This window comes from Camelus dromedarius, chromosome 14 (assembly GCF_036321535.1).
Source record: "Camelus dromedarius isolate mCamDro1 chromosome 14, mCamDro1.pat, whole genome shotgun sequence".
Classification (NCBI taxonomy): Eukaryota; Metazoa; Chordata; class Mammalia; order Artiodactyla; family Camelidae; genus Camelus; species Camelus dromedarius.
Window position 1 is genome coordinate 42700518 of NC_087449.1, and position 22450 is coordinate 42722967.

Here is a 22450-nt window from a genome sequence, read left to right on the forward strand (position 1 = left end):
GCGCTCCCCTGTCGGATTTCTTCAGTCATCCAGTCAAACCCCAAAAGGGCCTTAGCCTCTAGGCTTTGAATTTACATTGTATTTAGAAGCTTGTTTAAGGCTCACTCCTTTTAGGCACAAGTAGGGCTTGTATTTTACCCAGCGGCTGGAACCCTTCTGTTTAGAGCCCTGCTTTGCGTGGGATTCTCATAGAAGTAGATTTTTCTCTCTATACCAGCCAATAGAATGATTAGTTCTATTAACTGTTAACTCTGGCAAAATGAACTCCATTGTCAGAGACTGGAGACGGCTGTGATTGCCCAAGCAGCAGAAGAAGCCTCGATTATCGTTGGTTTATAATGATGAAAGGGGAAGAGAGAGTGTCTGATTGTTTTTTCTAAAGGAAACTTAGTGGTTCGATTTGTCGAATGTTCTTCAGGGATAGCCTCAGAGAAGCAACATTTGTGAGCCTTTGTGAGCTTAGCTTGTGTAAGCCCTTCTATAGTGCCATCTGTCAAGTCCTTACCCCTATCTCCTGCTGCCGTGGAGAGCCAGTCCAGAAGGCTTTTTTTTTTTTTTGGCCTTAGGCTCTAGCTGGAAAACAAAGCAGACTTTTTCTCTCAAGGAAACTTTTCTTTGACTTCTAAACTCTTTCTTGCCTATTTTTGCTTCTAAATCCCTAAAAATGATGTTTTAAATATGTATAAAAGAGAATTAATTTCATTGTCTAGCTCTTTAGGTGTTTGCAAATGAAACCTCTTTAGATTTTCCTTGAAAAAGAACAGGGTAGTAAAAAGGAGCTTGTATTAATTAGTCAGAAGCTGGGAACTATCTTTGGGATGAGAGGTCAGAAACTGGTATCAGCCAACAGTAGCTTTTCAACTTTACTACTTCTGTGGAACCTCAAAAGGAACCATCAGAGAAGTATACTTACTGTTTTCTCTCTAGAGCATTATGTGCTGGAGAATGTAAGCCTTGTGGGCTAGTCATTCAGATAGCTTATCTGACCGAGGCATAGGGATGTCAGACCAGGAGGGGCAACCTGTGTGAGCAGGTAAGAAGTGAGAAGGATAGCTCTGAGTACTGGAGGCCTGAACATCTGTCCTGCAATACAGACAAGAATTTGGATTTGTAACTTCTGAGTCATATGAGTTGAAATATATCTGACAGGCAGCCCCATATAGGGAAATTAAGTCTAGAGCCCTGTTCTGGAAAACTGGGTCTCTTTTTGACCTATAGGTAAGTTGAAGAGCTTACCTCCTGTATGACCTTGGACAAAATGTAAGACCTTTGTGAACATCAGTCTCATCCGGTATAAAATGAGCTGAATACTACTCTCCTGCAAGATTGTTGTGAGGATTAGTGATATAAGGCGCTTAGCAAGTGTACTTGATACATGGTAGCTGACTCTAGTTTGCTAGCTAGCTGGCCATATGAGTTAGTCTTCTCTTAAAATGCTGAGCAGCTATACCAATACATGTGTTGATCCTGTTATTATTAAAGAAAGGGATTGTATAGTTAATTTTGTATGATTAGGATAAATCATCTAATTAATCTAGGATTAATTCTAGAAAATACTTTTGTTTTGTTTTGTTTTGTCTTAGCACATGTGAAATCCAAATCCCACTTGCACCAGCTGAAGAAAAGAAGATTGGACTCAGATGCCATCACCACCATTGAAAGTCAGAGTATTTCCCCAGACCGTGATGAAGAGCTTGAAGAAAAGGGATCTCTAGGGCAGAATGATGAAGAGCTGAAATCCAGCATTTAAGGGACTTGTCCAGTGGCCTTTGCAAAGGTGATAGGGATCCAGTCCTTTCATTCAGTGATGTGGCTTTAAAGTCTCATGCTCTGTCATGGAAACAGCAGGTCTTGTTAGCTCCTTGTGTAGCTGATGTGTCTGGTCTGGTAATGATGAGTTTGGAAGGGATTTTTTTTTCCTTTTAACTTTAAAGGTTCTATTTTTAAAAGAGGCACAGATTGTACTTTTTACACTTGATCTTTTGGTGATGAGTACCAGGATTCACTGTATCCCTTAAAAAAGAAGTTTTATGTCCCTGACTCTGGCTGGAAATATTCTAATTCCAGACACTGTTATGGATGACTGAGTTATTGTGAACCACGATTCAGGAGTTCTGGATTTGAATGAATGGCAGGAAAGGAGCAGCCCCAGTGAGATAATCAAGTGAAACCAAACCAGTTTTTGGAATTCCATCGAGGAGAGACTCAGACTGAGGTGGTTGTAACATGGGACTTGAAAACTGAAGACTGACATTTGTTGAGCTCCTCCTGGGTGATAATCGCTGCTTTTTATTGAGTTAGAAATCTATATTTTTACTGAAAGTTAAATAAAGAGAAAATTTGCAGGAGCCCCTCTAGTCCTGAAAAAATGTTTATGTTCATGTCTAGCTTATGTACAGTATGCTTTGTTTTCAACATGAGAGCTTCTTCTCAAAGTTAACATTTAATATGCTGTCGATTTATTTTTTTAGCAAATGTTTATTCCTGAAAGACATCTGGAGAGAGTCTTTTATTGGAGATTTGTTATTTCTAGTTGAAGCTCTCTTACTGGAGTGACCTGAGCTACCAACAATGTGAGTATATGTATATAATGAATGTAACGTAAAATTAAACATTATTTAGGTAGGAGAATATCAAAGGCCATAAGAGCTGTGTAGAATTTCACTTTGGAAGGAAAAGGTGAGGGATCATGAAAGAAGGAGCATTTCTGCTGGACCTTAAAAAGCAGTTCTTGGTGAGTGTATTGTTAGCTATGCATACAAGGAGAGGGTAGAGTAAAAGAACTACCAGGCTTGATTGACCCACTGTTTGGTTTTCTTCTAATATTTAAAAAAAAGTTTTTTCACTAGATTTTTTTTTACGTAGTTCAAAAATCAAAATGATATCAAAAGACAGACATTCATTGAGAAATCTTATTCCTACCTCCATCCCCTTCTTCTCCCATAGAAAATCACTTACAGTTCTCTTGAGGTTTTTTTTTAAGTAAATACAAAGAAATATAAATACATATTCTTATTTTTTCCCCTTACCTAAAAGATAGCAAATAGCACATACCATCTTCTTCTGTCACCTTACCTGTTGGCATTACCTGGGTATGCATGAGTTTCTCCTGCCTCCTCTGGCAGGTCTGCTTCTGTTCTTTACCACCCACCTGAAGGTCCCCTAGTTGATCCTAGGCCATAAGTGGGGTTCACTCATCTTCGTGTACTGAATTTCATTCAGATGTCGGGAGTTAAGCCAAAACCAGCCTCTGAGGAATTCTCAAGCTATGACCAGTCCTTTCATTCAGCTAGCAGATATTTTAGAACTTACTGTGTGCCAGGTTCTGTGCTAGACTCTGGGAATTCAGTGATCAATAAAGTCCACATTGATCAAATGATTACAGAATTACAGCTGGAATAAGGGCTGCAAAGAAAGGACACTTTACTGTAAGTGGAAGTAATCTGTGGCCCTGCCCTACCTTCGTATGGGAGCGGGGCGGGGAGAGAGAAAGAGAGAGAGAGAGAGAGAGAGAGAGAGTGTGTGTGTGTGTGTGTGTGTGTGTTGGGAGGCATGTGTCAGGGTACGTGGTGTGGCACAGCAGGATGCTGGGGTCAGAGTCTGGGGCCAAGACTGCACATAGTACCATGTGATCTGGAAAGATGGCGTTCTCAACTTCAGTGTCTTCTCCTCTCCCTCCATTCCTAGTCTATGGGATATCCTGGGCACCCTTGAGTTTTATTGAGCCTTACCTATGTTAACTGATCTGAATCTCAAGGATAAATGTGTTCTCTGGTCAAAGAAGAAAATGTCATTGTACCCACCTCATCTTATTCCTTGCAGTTAAACATGGTGTAATTTTCTGAGTTTACTAACTACTTCTGGAGCTAATGGGGTGGGAAGCTGCATCTTCTCATCAGAAGTGGAGATGAGTACTTATTGTGAGCCAAGCAGGACCATGCAGTTTATGTGTGTTAGCTTCTCACACAGCCCTGGGAGAGAGCTGCTGTTTCTGTATGTGTTAACCAGTCTGGAAATGGGCTCAGTCAAGGCATCCAGCTAGTAATTGGCAAAGCTGAAATTGAGGTGAGGCCACAGAATTCAGAGTTAAAGCTGCTGAGCACTGTGTTAAACTGGCTGTTTGTTTGTTTGTTTGTTTGTTTTAACACCTTTATTGTGGTATAATTCCTGTGCAGTAAACTACACATATTTCAGTTGTACAATTTGATTAATTTTGATAGATGTAAACAACCACCACAATCAAGATAGCTAACATTTCCATCACTCCCCAGGAGGTGCAAATTTTGAATTCCCAGTTTGTCCCTTCCCACCCCTTTTACCCCCTGGTAACTGTAAGTTTGTTCTCTATGTCTGTGAGTCTGTTTCTGTTTTGTAGATAAATTGATTTGTATCCTTTTTTTTAGATGCCACATATAAGTGATACCATATGATATTTTTTCTTTCTCTTTCTGATTTACTTCATTTAGAACGACAATCTCCAGGTCCAACCATGTTGCTGCAGTGCATTATTTTATTCTTTTTATGGCTGAATAGTATTCCGTTGCACATATATATACCACATCTTTATCCTGTCATCTGTCAATGGACATTTGGGTTGTTTCCAGGTCTTGGCTATTGTAAATAGTGCTGCTGTAAACATTGGGGTGCATGTGTCTTTTTTTTTTTTTAACATTTTTTATTGATTTATAATCATTTTACAATGTGTCAAATTCTAGTGTTCAGCACAATTTTTCAGTCATACATGGACATATACACACTCATTATCACATTTTTTTCCTCTGTAATTCCCTGTGCTATACAGTATACTCTTGTTTATCTATTCTACAATTTTGAAATCCCAGTCTATCCCTTCCCACCCTCCACCCCCCTGCATGCATGTGTCTTTTTGAATTATATTTTCCTCCAGATATATGCCCAGGAGTGGGATTGCTGGATCATATGGTAAGTTTATTTTTAGTTTTTTAAGGGACCTCCATACTGTCCTTCATAGTGGCTGCACCATTTTACATTCCCACTAATAGTATTGGAGGGTTCCTTTTCCTCCACACTCTAGCATTTATCATTTGTGGACTTTTTAATGATGGCTGTTCTAACTCCTGTGAGGTGATACCTCATTGTAGTTTTGATTTGCATTTTTCTGACACTTAGTGATGTTGAGCACTTATTCATGTTAAGCTGGCAGGTTTTAAGCAGGAATGTTAGTCTCTGAGGTGCTCTTTATTCAAGTTGCTAAACAAATTTTAAAGCTTAAAAAAGGTTTCAGTGAAGAAGCAGGAAAAACTAGTTTCAATAATCCTTCCTTAAAAAGTCTTTAATCCATCCATCTGAAATACCTGGAGCAGCAGCTTCTCATTGAGCTCATTGCTATCTCTGTGGCAGTTGGAAATCAGGGGTTTCTTGAAAGAAAAAATCAAAATGCCCAATATTTATGAAGCATTTACTTACTAAGTTTAAGGCATTGTGGCTGTGCCCACTTCCCCTATTCTTAGAAGCTGTAGATTCAGCAAGATAAAATTCTCTTACCAGCAGCAGAGAACCTGGGGAAGGCAGAACATTCACTAGGAATCTCCTTGGTACTGTGATCTGAGGCACTGCCCTGAGGTAGGTAGATTTCCCTTCGTCTGCCTGCTGCCCTCTGAATGACTTTGCTGTTGTGTGTAGGGAAGGAAGTAGTTCTGCCTAGTGATTGTCATAAATGTAGAGATGAAATGAAAGGATCCTTTGCACCTTCTTGTACAGGTGGGGAAACTAAGACCCAAAATGCAGATGTTCCACAGTCACAGAGCAAGTTGTGGCAAAGCTGGCACAAACCTCAAGTCTCCTCTCTCACTCAAGCTACCAAATCTCATACGAATTTCCTTTGAGAGCAGGAAAGGACCAGCTTTGGGCATTTTGTTCAGCCTGAAGTGAGGATGAGGAGTGCCATTTTGTACCATCTGGCCTCAGATAATCACCAGATAAGCAGAGCCCTTCAGTCCCGGTAACCAGAGTCTCCAGTCTATGGCAGTGCTATCTAAATGGCTTTGGTAATTAATTCCAACACTCAGTAAGCTATTAGGTCCATCTACCTCTGTCAGTAAAAATCTTTCTCCCCTCAGTTTTATTGAGAGATAATTGGCAGATGAAGTAAAAATCTTAACTAGGCGTTAGACACTTTTTGCAGTTCAGACAGTGCTATTTTAAGTAGGTAGGAAATACTTCAACCTTGGAAAGAGAAATGGCTGCTTAGTCTTTAAAATATTTGGCTTGTTTTTTAGGGCTTAGCAAGAGAACATTTCATGTATAGTCTAGGTACATGGTTTGAGCCTTTGTAATTCTCAGTAATTATTTTTATTCTTAAGTTTCGCATTCTACAAAAAGAATTTTTTTTTCTGCTTAAAACACAGCACAACATTAAAAAAAAAAAAAAAACCGGAAACACTAGAAAGTAAGCTTTTATGAATGCAGGAACCTCTCTATATATCCTTAGTGTCTAGAAAGTCAAATATTTGTTGAATTGATTACGTGAAAACATCAGAGTTAAATGGGTTTCTACATAAATATGCTTCAGTCATTAAATAGCCTTTAACTAGGCTGAAGAAATCTTGGGATGGTAGTCACAGGAAGGAATTTCATTATTTGATTATCACCTACTTGGGCAGTTAGGGCTGTTTTCTGAAAAGATGGCTAACTGGTTATTTGTAAAGCTATTCTGAGTCTGTGCAAAGGACTCTGCATGGTTATATGAGTTAGGGTAAAAGGCTAAGCTGCCGTAACAAAGAGACTCAACAATACAGTGGCTTAAAGAACAAAGAAGTTTGTTTCCTTCTCATGTAACAACTCTGAGGGGAGTTAACATTTCCGAAGTGAGCGGTCAAGGTCAGTGGGGCAGCTCTGCTCCAAGCGGTCATTCAGGGACACAGATTCCCTATATCATGTTGCTTCTCCACCCTCTGGGGGGCATTGTTAGCACCTGCCTGGTTGAAGTTGGGTCATCACTGGTGGGAAGGGGACAAAGAGCATGGAGGAGGCACACCAGATGCCTTAAGGCCTGGACCTTGCAGCAGCATGCATACTTTTGCTCACTTCGCGTTGGCAAGAACTTAGTCATACGGCCACACCTACCTGCAAAAGAGGCTGAGAAATGCAGTCAAACCACGTGCCAAGAAAGGATGGGAGAACAGATTTTGGTGGGCAACTCGCAGTCTTCACTAAATTAGTCTTGTGGAAAGAACACTGGTTTAACTAATTAGCTCTGATAGCTTGCTAGGGGCAAATCTCTTATTTCTCCATCTGTGATATCAATGAGTTGTATGAGCTGACCTCTGAAATATTTCAAAATGTAAAGATTGACAAAATCTTGGCTGGTAAGATTTTAAGATGAGAATAAAAAGGTGTAACAGTGAACATGAGACTGAATGAGCCTTAGGGCCAATGGCTAACACTCTAAAGATGGTGGGGAGGAAAGATAGAAGGTATTTTGACGGCATTGTGGAATACCTGAGCAAAGGGCCATAACCATCTACCTCCAGACTTCTTTTGATGTGGGAAAAAAAAGAAAGAAATTGTTACGTGTACCTGCAGCTGAAGGCTTTCCTATCTATTATGTTGTCTGTGTGTCCCTGGGAAAATTGCTCAAGCAGCCTGAGTTTCCTCTTACGAGTTGTTACCTCCATTCCAGGGGACGTTGAAAGGATTAAATGAGATCCTTTTGAAAGCAGCATAGTGTTTGGCACTGCAATGCACAGTAAGTGGAAGGTATAAATTGGATTTATTTGCTTCATTGGGGAAAAAATTGTTAATGCTACTAAAGTGTTGGTTTATGGTATGGTGTCAGTTCCCAAAAGTTGTCAGGGCAAGCTCTGACTTAAAACTGACAAGTTTGGTGGTCCACAGTGCTCATGGCCAAAAATGGTGCCTTAGGCTTTGTCACCCAGCTAGGCTTCAGCTGTGAGTCGCTGTTGTTTTTTAATGCACATGTTTCTTTGTGGGTTAGCTCATTTGCTGGAACTGTCTCATTCACCTGAAGTGCCCTTTGCCCAGCTTTTCACCCAGTGAATTCCTGCACACCCTTCGAGGCCTAGACCTGGTGGCCTCTCCTTGGCTCCTCTAGGGAGGCTTCGTTTCTCCTTCCTGCGTTTTCCTGTAGCAGTTTTACATGATATTAACGTGTATTTTTATATGGTACCATGTGCCAGGCATGTTCTGAGTACTTTACATGTACTCTTTACACACTCATTTAGTCTTCACAGCAGCCTTATGAGGTGATTTCATCATTGTTGTTGTTAGCTCTGTTTTTCGGTTGAGGAAACCAAGTAGAAGAATTAAGTGATTTTCCTGAGGGCAAGCTGGGATTTGAAACCAGATGGGTGGCTCCAAAGTCTGTGTTCTTACTCACCGTGTTCTTTTGCGGCCTCATTGCTTGGCACAGCACATATCACATGTGTGCTCATGCTCTCTTGCGGGTCACATGGTGGGTACCCAGCATATACTAAGACTCGTTTATATAAGACACGGCTCCGTGTCTGAGTGCTTTGCTGTGTGTCAGGCATTTTGTGTTAAGCACATGCATACCTTATAATGATTCCTTTAAACAAATGAACAAGGCAATTTGTTATCCCCATTTTATAAACAGGCATACATATTCAGAGAGCTTAATGATGGCTGGCACAGAGTCGGCATGCAAATATTTGCTGAGGACTCTAGAGAAAGTTCTGTGAGGACAGGGATTTTTGTCCACTGTTAACTGCTTTATCCCTGGCACCTCCAAGGGACCCGCTGCTTGAAAGGCACTCGGTACACATTTCTTGAGCTAGGATTTGAAGCCCGTTTGGGCTGACTACAAACCTATGCTCTAACCATTATGCTATACTTCTCCAAAGGCATTCCCTTAGGGCTTTTTAAATGTACAAATTATTTATATTCCATCTATATATAAGGAGTCAAGAAAAAGCAAAAATGATGCCTGAAGAACTAACTCTTCTACTAAGGTGTTTATGTTAGGTAAGACTTACAGTTACAAATGAAACAAGACAGCCTCAAACTAGCTTAAGCAAAAAGGTGAATTTATGATAAGGTTACTGAGGTGTCTCATCAAATTTAAGGACAGAAAAGCATCAAGGCCCCAGGTACAACCAGTACCACCTACTGTGGTGTTGTGGGGTCTCCCTCACTTTTCTCTCTGCAAAGTGGCTTTCTCTATGTGGTGGGAGACAGGGCCACCAGTGTCACCTAAGCTTTACATCTTCCAGCTTTTACATCTGACAGAGATGATGCTGATGCTTTCTCTGGTTCTAAGTTCAAAGGTGCCAGGACATCTCACACCCATTAGGATGGGTTCTATGAGAAAACCAGGAAATAACAAGTGAAAGATTGGAATCCATGTCCACTGTTGGTGGGAAAATAGAATGGTGCAGCCACTATGGAAAACAGTTTGGAGGTTTCTCAAAATATCAAAAATTGAACCACCGTATGATCCAGTAATTCCACTTCTAGATATATACCTGAAAGAATGGAAAGCAGGTTCTTTTTACTTTATTTTGTTTTATTTTTTATTTTATTGAGTTATGGTCAGTTTACAATGTTGTGTCAATTTCAGAAAGTAGGTTCTTGAAGAGATTTTTGTACATCCATGTTCATAGCAGCAATATTCATAGTAGCCAGAAGGTTGAAATAACCCCCAAGTGTCCATCAATAGATAAGTGGCTAAACAAAATGCAATATATACATACAATGGAACATTATTCAGCATTAAGAAGAAAAGAAATTCCATTGTAAATTGACTATACTTCAAATATATATTATATATATATATATATATACACACACACACACACACACACAAAATAAAATTCAAACTGAGTAAATTTGGGGGGGGAAGGAAAGAAATTCTGACACATACTGTAGCATGGATGAAACTTGATATTATGCTAAATAGGTCAGTCAAAAAAGAACAAATACTGTGTGATTCCACTTACATGAGGTATCTAAAGTCAAACTAATAGAGACAGAAAGTAGAATGGAGGTTGCCTTGGCCTGCAGCAAGGAGGAAATGGGGAGTTGTTTAATAAATACAAAGTTTCAATTTTGCAAGATGAAAAAGCTCTGGAGATTGGTTGCACAACAATGTGAAATGCTTAATACTACTGAACTATATGCTTAAAAATGGTTAAGATCGTAAATTTTATGTGTATTTTACCACAATTAAAAAAAAAAAAAGTCCTAGGAAAGGGATTCATTAGCCCAGCTTGGGTCTGGCACTTACTCTGAGGCCCATCAACCAGGCTAGGGATGGAGTCTTGAAATAATAGGGCAGTTACCGTGGAAACTAAATGCATGGAATGGAGGTGGAGTGATTTTCAGAGGTAGGATGTGTGTGAGTTGGTGGGAGGAAGGGCAACTGGACAGATGAGCCATGGGTATTCACTGTGAAGTAGCTGCCTTCTAGTCAGCAAGACACTTGTTTTTCTGGCAGCAGGGGTGATCTTAAGCTACGTCCAAACCACCTGGGTAGCACTTGCCATTATCCTCACCATCAGACATCTGTCATAGTCACTCTGTGCATATTTATAGCTCAGCACATAGTTACGTATTTCATTAGTCTTTGCCAAAAATCTTTTAAGTATTTTCTACAAATGAGGAAACAGACTCATAGTATTTAAGTGACTTCATGTCAGGTTGGTGTCATATGTAAGGGACTGAAAACCAATTTGAATTAATTTTGGTATAAAGAAGGGTTTATTGGCTCATGGAACCAGACACCCAAGAATATGGCCGATCACTGTAGAACCATATGATAGAATGGGGTTGGGGGAGAAGACAGTTTTCAGAAAAAAGGTTGGGATGGGACTGATGCTGAGTAGACCAAACAGTAGGTGTCCACAGCAGTGACACAGAGCAAATGGTGGCTGAAGACAGAAGCCCAGGTCTTCCAGTCCTCAGTGGCACACACACTAACTGCTGAGTACTTTTCATGTGAAAGGAAGGTCCTCTCTGTGCAGGGCCCCCAGGACACTGCACCTCATGTGTGAGGCTGGGGTCAGCCTTTGAGTCACCAGATATGGGATGATGAGCCAACTGAAAGACCTGAAAGAAAACCATTTAGGCCTGTGTCTTCTGTCTGAGCTTCCTTGTTAATATCAAGGGGCTTGAGGGATAAAGACCTTTATATAAATGTTATCTGTGGATTAAGAAGTGTCTGTGTCCTACTAGATCCACATAGTGAGGTAGAGTTGTGTGAAAACTGGTGGGTTCTTGATGGCAGACAGAAGTGTCAGTCCACTCTCTTCAGACATTCACAGTCAGAATCCTCACATGCTTTTTAGACACTACCTTCTTGATAGCAATACTCATGCCTTTCAGTTGTTCTAAATGTCAGCATGTAGAGAGTACAGAAAATTCAGTGATCATCTGGTTCAGTTGTTTTCAAACTGCTTTAGCTGTGGATCCATTTTTTTTCTTCCTCTACAGACACCTGAACTCCAATATATAATATAGATTGAAGCAAAGTGGGTTGGGGTCTGGGTGGATCACAGGGGCCTCTGGACCCTCTGATTCAGTCTTCTCCCCTGTAGAACACACTTTGAAAATCACTTATCTAGATTAGCCATTTTATTTTGCAGATGAAGAAACTGAGGCTCAGAGAGGTTAAGTGGGTCACCCACAACAAGCACAAAGAGTAGCAGAGCTGTGACTGGAACCCTGGTCTCCTGGTTTAGAAATTGTATTCTTTCTACTGCATCATACTGCTTTTAGCTATTTTGAATGAATACTCCAACAGAGTAGTTGCATTTTTCTTCAGGTGCACGATAACTTGAACTAGACTAACACAAAGGTAAGTGGAGAACCTTGGGAGCCAAATCCAGTAAACAGATAAAAACTTTATTATTAGGAGCATCTGTTTAAATTATTCAAAAGACTTAATGAGTATTTACTATTCACCATTTTAGGTGCTAGAGATAGATCAGCGAACAAGACAATTCCTGTCTTCAGAGAAGTTCAGGTCTTCCAGGCTATTTGAATGGATGTGATAAATGCTGTAATAGAGGTATTTGGGGTACATGTTTGATTGTACCTGACCCAATTCAGAAGAGTCTGGGAAGGCTTTCTGAGGAAATGATATCTGAGAAAACACCAGAGAAAGTGACAAGAGTGGGCCGGGTAGGGGAGTATTAGGAGAAAGGCTGGAGAGGTCTCTAGAACTAGGTCATAGAGGACCCTGTAAATCATTAACCCGAGATAACAACATCACATGTATGTGTTTACTGGAGAGACCGCTCTGAATTGGCTGGAGACGGTGTAAAGGCAGTAGAGGCAGGGGGATGGTTCGAGTATTTACCAGGTAGGATTTACAAGGCTTGATGGTTGGTTAGATTTTGATGGTGAGGAAGTGAAAGAGGTCAAAAATTGAGAGGTCAAGTTGATTGATAGTGGGTCCTTTGGCCAAGATGGAGAGCAATGGAGGAAGAGAGCAGAATGGGGCTGAGGCATCAGATGAGCTCAGCTTGGGACTTGTTGAGATTGAAGTGTCTGCAGAGAATCCCAATAGGAAGTACAGTAAGGAATTGGATATTCAGGTTGAGCCCGGAGAGAATTCTGGCCTGGAGATAGGCATCTCTTAAGTCATCAGCACTGATGGTGTTTGAAGCTGGGGGAGATGAGGTCACTGGAGCAGGGGGTGTAGTGAGAAGAGGAACGGTCTAGAAGAGAACTTAACAAGCATCAATAGTTGCATAAGAGGAGCTTGCATCAGAAACTGAGGAGTAGCGAGGGAGGGGAGAAACCAGGAGGCAGGGATCACGGAAGCAGAGTGGAAAGAGGTTTGAGAAGGGAGCAGTCAGCAGGGAATAATGTGTAGGGAGGCCCCATACAATAAGAAATGAGAAGTATTCAAGGGATTTTAGTGATAAGGACGTCTGTGGTAATCTTGGCCAGAGAAGTTTCAGTTCATGGTGAAAAAGTGGAAACCATGCCTCAGTGGTCTGAGGAGTAAACTGGAGGAAAGAGAGTGGCCATAGTGAGTGTAGTCTGATCGAAGCTACCAAAGGGCGCAGAGAGCCAGTAGGAGGCTTGGGGCTGATGGAAGCTGTTTTCCTTTATTTCTGAGAGACTGTCACATGTTTAAGTGCTCCTTGGAAGGGCTAGTAGTTCTAAGTACTAGAAAAGGTTTCCTCCTCTTGTGAAGGATTTGGAGGAACATCTGTACCAATGTGACAGACCTCCTCCTTGACACCATCTGTAGCTGGAGGTGGAATGACCAGTTTATCCTACTTTGTCCAGGACTTCCCTGGTGTTGGCACTGAAAATGTCATGTCCTGGGAGACCCCTCAGTCTGGGCAGACGAGGATGGTTGGTTACCCTAGATACAGACTTCCCTCCATAAGAATAAGTAAGAAATATTCTACAGTTGCAAAGAGGGTGACATCATTTCTCTGAAGATTTAGAGGAACTGTCTACCTCAGAAAAAGACCTGTTGCAAGGAGCAGAAGAAAAGGTAGGCAGTACCTGATGGATGTTTAACAGACATCAAAAAGATGTACATAAGGAATATAGAACCAGCAACCTTGCAAATGGAATCATCTGTGATAAGGAAGGATTAGGAGGAGATTAAAAATGTGGCTGTTGAATTAAAAACTGCATGAAAGCAATGAATGCCAAGTTGAACACAGTTGATCTGTTTAGTAAAGAAAACCAACCTCAGGACCCAAAGGACACTGATAAAGCTATGAAAAGAAGATGAAAGAAGAGATACGGAGAACAGAACAATGAAAAATGAATTTTAAGAATTCAAAAATGAATGGACTGATAAATAATAAGTCAAAACACATTGAGTGCTTCTTACTCTGTGGCAAGCACTTTTATAAACATGTGTGAACTCATTTAATAATACCGTGGAAGCAGTACTATTATCCTCCCCATTTTGCATATGGGGAGATGGAAGCACAGAGAAGTCTAGCAACTTGTGCAAGTTTATACAGGTAGGAAATGAGGGGCTGTGAACCAGGTGGCTGGCTGCAAAGCCTTGTCTCTGAAGTGCTGTGCCTGGTGGTCTAACGCTGAAACTAAATTACTCAGGCCTTTGTTTAGGGTTATTTGGTGTCTCTTATGTACCAGACTCAGTTTTGCTGCTGGGGAAATACCGACGAGTGAGACAGACTAGCTCCCTGCTCAAATAGAGCTTATATTCTAATACGGAGAGAAAGAAAATACACCAGTAAACAAACAAGGGATGTCCAGCAAGTATTAAGTCCTACTAAGAAAAAACTAAAGACCGGTTAGAGGGTAACTGGAGTTGTGTATGTGTTGAGGTAGATGTTACTACTTTAGATGGGATGGTCAGGGGAGACCCTCTGAGGAAATGGCATCGCCTGAGTCTGGAATGATGTGCAGTCAGCTATGCAAAACTATGGGGCAGAGGGAACAGCAAATGCAAAGGCCCTCAGGTGGGACTGGATTTGGCTTATTCAAGGACCAGCAAGAAGTTCCCTCTGGCTACAGCAGAGTGAAGCAGGGAGATTTGTAAAAGATAAAGTCAGGGAAGTAAATGTGTTAGGGCCTTGGTAAGGAATTCGAATTGCCCTTGGAAGGAGTTGAAGAGGTTTTTTTTTTTTTTATTTGTGGTTTTATCTGTTTGATTTTATCAGTGGAAGGATATAATCTTGTTTGCATGTTAAAGGATAAATCTGGCTGCTGTATGGAGAACGGACTGGAAGAATGTGGAATGTGGAAGCAGGCAAAAGCCTATCAGGATGCTCTGACTAGGAGCTGGGCCTGAAGCTCAGAAGTTGTGGATGGGTTAATGGTAATGTCAGCTGTTTCTCTGCCCTGGGGGATCCCCTCTTCAGTTATCTAATCACATCCACTAATTTACATAGAGAGGAAGGATCTCTCTGTGAAAGAAGGAATCAGAGATTCCAAACCACTTTGAGATAAGAAATACCCCACCCTGCTGGGTTCTAGCTGATTAGACCAGTGCAGGACCCAGGGCTGGGCCAGACTCCTTGAGAGTTTCAAACTGCAGCTCAATCTTTCCTGGGCACATTTAAACACTGAAATGCAATGTTTGGGAATATACACAAAACAAATACTTGTTGTATGAATGGGTGCATGGCAAAAAGATCTGCAGAGAAGAAGCATGTGTGTGTATGTGATGGAGGCCCAGACGAGGAGGAGAAGAGAAGGAAGAGATTCCTGCTGACGTCCCAGTGCCGGGTTTCTGACCCTCCGCAGGTTGAAGGTGCTTCCTTGGGTTCCTGGACACCTCCAGCTTCTTATTAAAGCCCTCAGTTTTGCTTAAATGGACTTACTTTTTGTGCAGCTTAAGGACCCTGTTCCAGGGTGTGCACACTAGAATAGCTCCTGTCCAGATGGCCACACTGCTTTTCTGTGGCTGGTATGGCCCTTCCACAGCCACACTAACTTAGGACTTTGTTACCTGTTTTTGTTTTTTTCCTAGTTTTATGGGCCTATAATGCTGTCTTAAGGTAACTGAATTTTGCATTTATTTTATTCACTGATAAGACCATCGTTTTCCTGAGATCACTATATATTCATCTTGTTTGGAGTTTAAGCCCTTTCTGAGTAGAATCCAGTTTCACATTTATGTACTTTATTCAGTTATTCGGAAAAGAAACATGTATTTGGTCTTTGTGTTGTTTTCATTGGTACACGTATTTTTTCCACATATTCTTTCTTTCCTTTTTATATTGTACAGAAGATAAAATACAAAAATTCAGTTACCGAGCATCCTTTGACTTTGCACTAGATGTCAGCCCTCGGTATAGAGGATGAGGATGTCAGGGATCTCCCTTCCCTTCTTTTGCTCACCCTTGGGAAGTGGTTTCCCTGGCCCTCCTCTCCTCTTGGGCCACAAGCCCTCCCAATGGTTTCATCTGCTCTCAGGCCTCAGCTCCCACTTGTTTTGCAGGATGAGCAGGCTTTGGGTGTTTTGTTTTGTTTTGTTTTAATGATACATAACTTTCACCCCATGCACTTTGTATTCAGAATTTGAATGTTCAACTTGACCCGTGGAAAAGTGCACTGAGATATATCTGTCCCTGTCAGAAACACCTAGGTGCTGTCCATAGGTACACCTGAGTTAAACTGGCTTGTGCATTAGAGTTCAAATAGACCGGTGGGATAGGGTGAACCGTTGGGATTAATCCAGTAGAGCTCACCTACTTAGCCCTTTTCCCTGTGGGCTGCCCTGCAAGGCCCTGGCAGGTGTGAGGCTGCCTGTGCCACCAGAGGTGACTTACCAGTCACCTCTTTGGAAGAGTCAAGTCCGCTTCTGCCATCTGGACTAAGTCTGTCACCCATTCCAAAAAGGGGTTTGAGGAGGATGCTGGGACTGGGTCTTAAGTGCTGAATGGCTGCATTTAGGAGAGACTTTTAACCCCATAGAACAGTGTGAGCTAGAAAAGGAAATCCACGTATCTGGCCACAAGGATCTCCCAACAGTTTCAGACCAGGGCCTGTGTACCCAGATAGTGTCCAAGCTCCATCGTAGGTTCCAGACCCTCCTCCAGGACATTTCGCCTGGGCCCTTCAAGCGATATGTGCAAGCCTGAACACCCCACCCTCCCACTGTTCCCCAAATTGCCCCTTCCTCACTGTTCCCAATCCTGATTATAATGATCCCACTAGTAGCCCCATCACCCAAGCCAAAATCCCGACAGGCATCCTCGACCCTTGCTGCGATCCCTCCCTTTCCTGCTCGCATAACTGTGTGGTCATCAGGTCTTAACCACCTGTATTTGTTTCCTATTGCTTTTGAATGGCTCAAAACACAACTTTATTAGCTGACAGTTGTGGAGGTCAGAAGTGAGTTTTACGGGGCTAAAATCAAGGTGTCAACAGGGCTGGTTTCCTCTGGAGTCTCTTGGGGGAAAATCTGTTCCTGTCTCAACTTCTAGAGGCTGCCTACACTCCTTGGCTTATGGCTGCATCAGTCACTTCAATCTCTGCCTTCCTCTCCCATTGCCTTCCTCCTGCTACTCTAATCTCCTGTCTTCCTCTTAAGGACCCTTGTGATTTACAGAGGGCCCACCCAGATAACCCAAGGTTATCTCCCCACCTGCAGGTCCTTAACTTGATCACATCTGCTGAGTCTCTTTTGCCACACAAGGTGACATTCACAGGTTCCAGTCACTAGCACGTGGCCGTGTCACACCATTGTACCCACTTAACATTCCTATTCCAACTGTTCCAACTGTCTTAGCTCTTCAGGTCACATTTAGGCTGTTAAAACCACCTCCTAATTGGTCTCTGCCTCTGGTAGCAGCCCCTCCAATCCAGTACCCTTTTAATTACATCTTGTATGCCTCTCTCTCTTGGTTAAGTTTTTATAGACTCCCCTTTACTCTCAGGATAAAGTCTGAGCTCTGAGATGCTGTACAAGGTCTTCTGTGGTTTTTTTGCTCAGTCCTTCAGCTGAATCTCCCACCCACCCTCACAAAGCCACTTTGAATTCTGCAAGACAGAAGAGCGTGTGTTACAGAGCTTCTGAGGCCAAGCATCAGGCTTGAATCCTAGCTCTACCAGTTCTGGGGCCAATAACTTAACCATTCTGTGCCCCAATTTCATCTTTTTAAAAAAAATCTGGTTGTTGTGATGATTAATATTTTAAAAGTGCTTATTAAAACAATGCATGGCACACAGTTAGCTTTTCTTCCATCATTCCATATACTTTCAGAGCTATTGATGCTGACACCCGTGTGTCCCTGGAAATTCTTATTCATCCTTTCAAGGCTCAGCTCAGTACCATCCGGCTGCACAAGCCTGCTTGCTGTCACCTCCCACCACATGCCAGAGCTCTGAGAACTCTGCAGGCCTGAACTAGAGGCCCTATCACATTATCTTTACCATTATCTGATGACATGTGTAGGAGGAAAATGTCTTGAAATATGAATATTTGTGCTTTTGTTTTCCCCACTTCCCTAATATGTGACCTTCCCCCTAGTCCATCAGAGGCATTCACATTGCCTCCAAGAATTAGTATTTCTATAGCAAGAATGTAAAGAGAAAGGGGATGGGGTGGAAACGAGGTTTAGCTTTTCAACATCCAGACTAAGCTTTAAATAGTACCAAAAGCCAACTGGTGAGCTTTCTGGAGAACCCAAGAGGTGGTCCTAAAGGAAGCAGAGTGTGAAGTTTATACCTTTATAATGCATCTGCTCCAACTGTCTCTGCTCTTCAGTCCACAGTGATGGACTGGTAAGATCATAGAAGGATGCCCGGCCCATCCTGCCCACGTGAAGGCTGGTCAGAGGTCACTTGGGTGGAGAACAGGGACAGGAGTTGATCTTGAAGATCAGAGTGGTCTGAGATGGAAGCAAAAATGTGGAGAGGAGCAGAGTCAGTGTCAAGAGACTGCCCAGCAGCAGGGCCAGGTTGTGTTGTAACAGCCAAGCCAACATCGGTAACCATCTGTGGCCCCTTGTTTGGGCACTGTTGTCACCTGTGCTAAGGAGCCACAATCCCTGTTCTGCGCCTCACCTGCCAGTAAAGTCCTCTTGTCAGCTGCCTGCTGTTGCCCTTGAATCACCCAGCAGAAGTGATGCCCACCTATCCTGTGCCCCAGCTGAGCCGTTTCCTATGGACACCCACTTTCCATAACAGCTCAGGAACCTTATAAGCCTCGTAAAACAAAAGATGGGATCGTGACACCGTGTATCAGTGGTGTGGGAAAGAAAACCACAGCACCTGCCCGTGGGCAGAACTGGATATTGAGACTGACCTGGTTCACACCCCAAGCCAGACAGCCCCTGGGAGGGCAGCAGGCACTGAGTTGGATTCATCTCTGTATCCCTAACACACGGGTGGTGCTTGGTAGGCATTTATTATATTGAAAGAATGAATGAAAATCACAGCCTAGTGAGGAAGACAAATACATAAACACATAATTATAATACAACCCAAGTGCTGAGATAAAGGACTGAATGTAGAAGAGGAAAAGAATCTATGGATGTAGGGATTTCTCAAGGCCACACCAGGACTAGTGCCCAAGTTTCTTGACCCCCACTCCAGAGTGCACCTGGCCCTTGGGGCAGGTCGATGCTCTGGGCAACCTCTGCCTGCCCTGTGCTGCTGTCTCCGGGCACTATGACAGGGTCCCTGGCCGTGCCCTCAGCCACAGCTGATGGGCTCTGAGTGCACGGCCCAGATCAGGGAATGGGTTCTCCCTCCCCCGATGCTGTTGTTGGGATTCAGAGATGCCTGTCCATTTCCACTGCTCACTGTACTTGAGAACCAAGAGCTGGTCACGTTTGTCTGTGTGTTCAGAGAAGTGAAGGGCAGAGAGACCCAGAGAAGGGGGGAGGCCTACTGTTTGATCCTTGTTCCTCTTGAGGCCTGGCTGCCCCTCCCTTTGGGTTCCATGTGACACCTCTGAGGACTTGTATTAAATTCCTCTCTTCTACTCAGCTTGCCTGAATGGTTTTTGTTCTGTGCAGCCAAGAGTCTTAGCTAACATCAGCCTCATTGATGTCACCATCACAGTCTCAGCAAACACTTCCACAGCTCCGACCCTGCCCCAGACTTTGTTCTGAGAGCTTTACATGTAATAACTTGTTAAATCCCCAAAACATTCCGATGGGGGTAGGCACAACTATTATCCGTCGTTTTCAGATGAGGAAGCTGAGGCACAGAGAAGTTAAGTAACTTGCCATGGTCACACAGCTAGGAGGTAGTGGAACTGGCATTCACGTCTAGACAGAGCCCATGCCCAACACTGCAGTTTTATCATATTTTGTTGAGCTGAAATTTGTGTGTGTGTATGTTTTTAACCCACTCTCCTGGAAGAATGGAGTTCTAGATGCCAAACACCATGAGGAGCCCTGAATGAGTCCCTTCTCCTGAAATGAGGCTGAGGGCCCGGCTGGCTCCTTCTGTCTTACAGGTCCTGCCTCTCCCTTTGCCGGGCCTGGCAGAGGAAGCGCGGGAAGGAGCTGCTGGGCCGGGCCCAGGGCTTGGCAGCAAAGCTGCTTGTGCGCGGGAGGCCGGAGCCGCGCCCTGGCACCTGGCAGGCAGCCCAGCCCCCGCCGTTGAGAAAATACCTGGAACAAAGGAGTCCTCCCGCCACAACTGGCCGCCTCTCCTCTGCCTGCAGCGCCTCAGCTGAGGAGTCTGACCCCTGGGCCGGGCCAGGTCGGGTCCTTACACGGCCTCGGGAAGCCGCAGGGAGGCCTCGAGGCCCGGCCTGGACCAGCTTCCTGGCTGCCCTGGGTTGGCGTCCCAGTGGGAGGCCTTCATCTCACCCCATTTTCCACCCAGGGGCTCCGCTGGGCTGCCTGGCCTGCCTGTTGCTGCTCTCTCTCCTCGTCAGGGTTTTCAGGGCCAGGAGGTCTGTCTCACAGCAATGGCTGCTCCAAGCAGACTGGACAGATGAGTCTGTGGGGGAAAACTAGTGGCCCTGCAGGGAATGTGGGCACAGTCACCAACAGGCATGTTGGGGAATAAATCCGGACTAGGGGCCTGAGAGAATGAAATGTGGAAAAGACTGGGCGCCCAAGGGTGGTGGTGTGGTTCTCATCGGACAGATCTTGAGCAAAGCACTACAAGTTCCTCAGAGGGGAGGTCCAGCCTCCAAAGGTGTGGCCAGCCTATGACCTGCTCCTTCCCCTTCCTTCCTTCCTTGCGAGCGAGCCCTTTGGGGGCATGGATCTGGACCGGAGACCGCCCCACTGTAGCTCTTTCATTCAAATAGGGACTGGCCTGGGGTCAAGCCTTACCCCACCCTGTGCTCTAGTGATCACTGCCATCAGGCCCACTGCCAGCTCTTGTGGTGCTTATGATGACTCAGAAAAAGGAGCTATTTCCTCTGAGTGGACACGGCCTTCCTCCGGGGCTCCCAGCAGTGCTAGGTGGAGCAGGGTGTGGAGCTGGACTCCAACCCCAACTTGCTTCTCGTCCACATGAGCTTGTGCAGGCCCAACGTGCTTTCTCTTATGCGGGGCAAAGCCTGTGATGATCATCCCCGAACCATGACCCTGGGCCCCTGATTCCCAGGCCAAACCCTGCTCCCCTGACCTGGATACTCCCTGGGCTGGATAAAAGGAGGTCATTCCAGAGGTGGTCCCTCTTCACTGGCCCAAACCAACTTTAGACAGCTGGGCAAGGACTTAGGAGGGATCCTAGAAAATGCTCCCAGCGCGCTAGTGGGAGCCTTCTTCCCAGGCAGCCCTCTGGCCCTAGAGTAGCTGCTGGATGAGGGGACTCTCAGCCCTGTTAATGGTCCCAAGGCTATTCTGGGGGCAGAGTGCTGTCCAGGAGATGCTCTGACCTCCAATGTGTGATTCTCTGGAAGATCAGGCAGAGGTGACACTGAGCTGTCACCCACAGGCCTGGCTTTCTGCCCCCTGGGTTCACTGCTCAGTGCCCAGACCAGTAAGCCATAGGCTCAGGGCCAACCTATTTCTGCTTGTTCCAGTCCCCGTCATTCACTGCAGGGCCCAGCGAATAGTACCCTGTGCCCACTACAGGGCCAGCTCAGAGTGCCTCCTGAACAAATGAAAGAGTGAAAGAATCGTCCAAATGAAGAGGCCCTCCTGAGGCAGGTGTGACTGCCAGGGCCTGGGGTCCCAGGATCCCAGCCCCACCCTTCCTGCCGTGGGACTCCCTGAGCCTCACCTCTCACCGAATGGGCATAAATGACACCCTCCTCCCTTGGTTACTTGTTTCCTTGGTTGGACAACTTCTTCTTAATAATAAAAATAGCAACAATAATGTAGCTACCATTTCTCAAGAATTTCCTCTATGTTAGCACTTTGTTCGAATCCTCACAATAGTGCAACAAGGGAGGCGCTCTCCCCATCTGACAAAGAGCTTGGTAATGACTTGGCAATGTGGAGCCTCGCTCAGGAAATGCAACTGTATCGCTTCTGTGTGCAGGGCAGTGTGGGTTGTGCGGGCCCATGAGTGTCCGTGGACTTCACAGCTGGGGAAGGAGCCTCAGCCACAGTCCAGAATCCACACCCACCACGTCTCCCCCCAGGTGCTGAGGGTCCCCTGAGTCTAGGACCAGGCTCAAAGTTGCCGGGAGGCTTGAAGTCCTGGCCTCCCGTCCCACTTCTGCTCCTGATCAGCCCTGCCACCTGGGTCGGGCACTATCCCTCCCTGGCCTCAGTTTATCCTACTGTAAAGTGAGAAACCGGGGTCAGATCCTTGATCACCAAGATCTCTCACCACAAAGAAAAGCTAAGAGGAAGTTCAGGAAAATGTGGAGCCTGTCTGAACGCCTGGCTTCTCTTTGCCCCCTGGTGGACATGAGCAGCCTAGCCCCCCAGGGGAAATAGCCCGAATATATAGACTCCCAGGGACTTAACTTGCTTTGTGATCTCTGCCAAAGATCCTATCCCTTGGAGCTTCGGTCCTTATCTGTTAAATGGGGATGATAGTAGTACCAACATCATCAGGATGTCGTAAGGATTAATTATAATAGTGAGTATAAAACACGTGCTACTGAGCCACACAC

The 22450-nt window shown here is 44.3% G+C and overlaps 1 protein-coding gene across 5 annotated transcripts in view; it reads left to right on the forward strand.

Annotated features, from left to right (window-relative positions):
* TRIT1 (tRNA isopentenyltransferase 1) overlaps positions 1-21704 on the forward strand; it is a 63673-nt gene extending 41969 nt beyond the window's left edge. For 3 of the 5 annotated variants that reach the window (XM_064493704.1, XM_031464873.2, XM_010996937.3), the window contains one exon: positions 1584-21704. In XM_064493704.1, the coding sequence (XP_064349774.1) occupies positions 1584-1750 (167 nt within the window). In that variant the 3' untranslated portion in view covers positions 1751-21704. The remainder of the gene's footprint in view (positions 1-1583) is intronic. The other 2 variants (XM_010996935.3, XM_064493705.1) reach the window with 1 other exon arrangement.
* Positions 21705-22450: the final 746 nt, after the last annotated feature.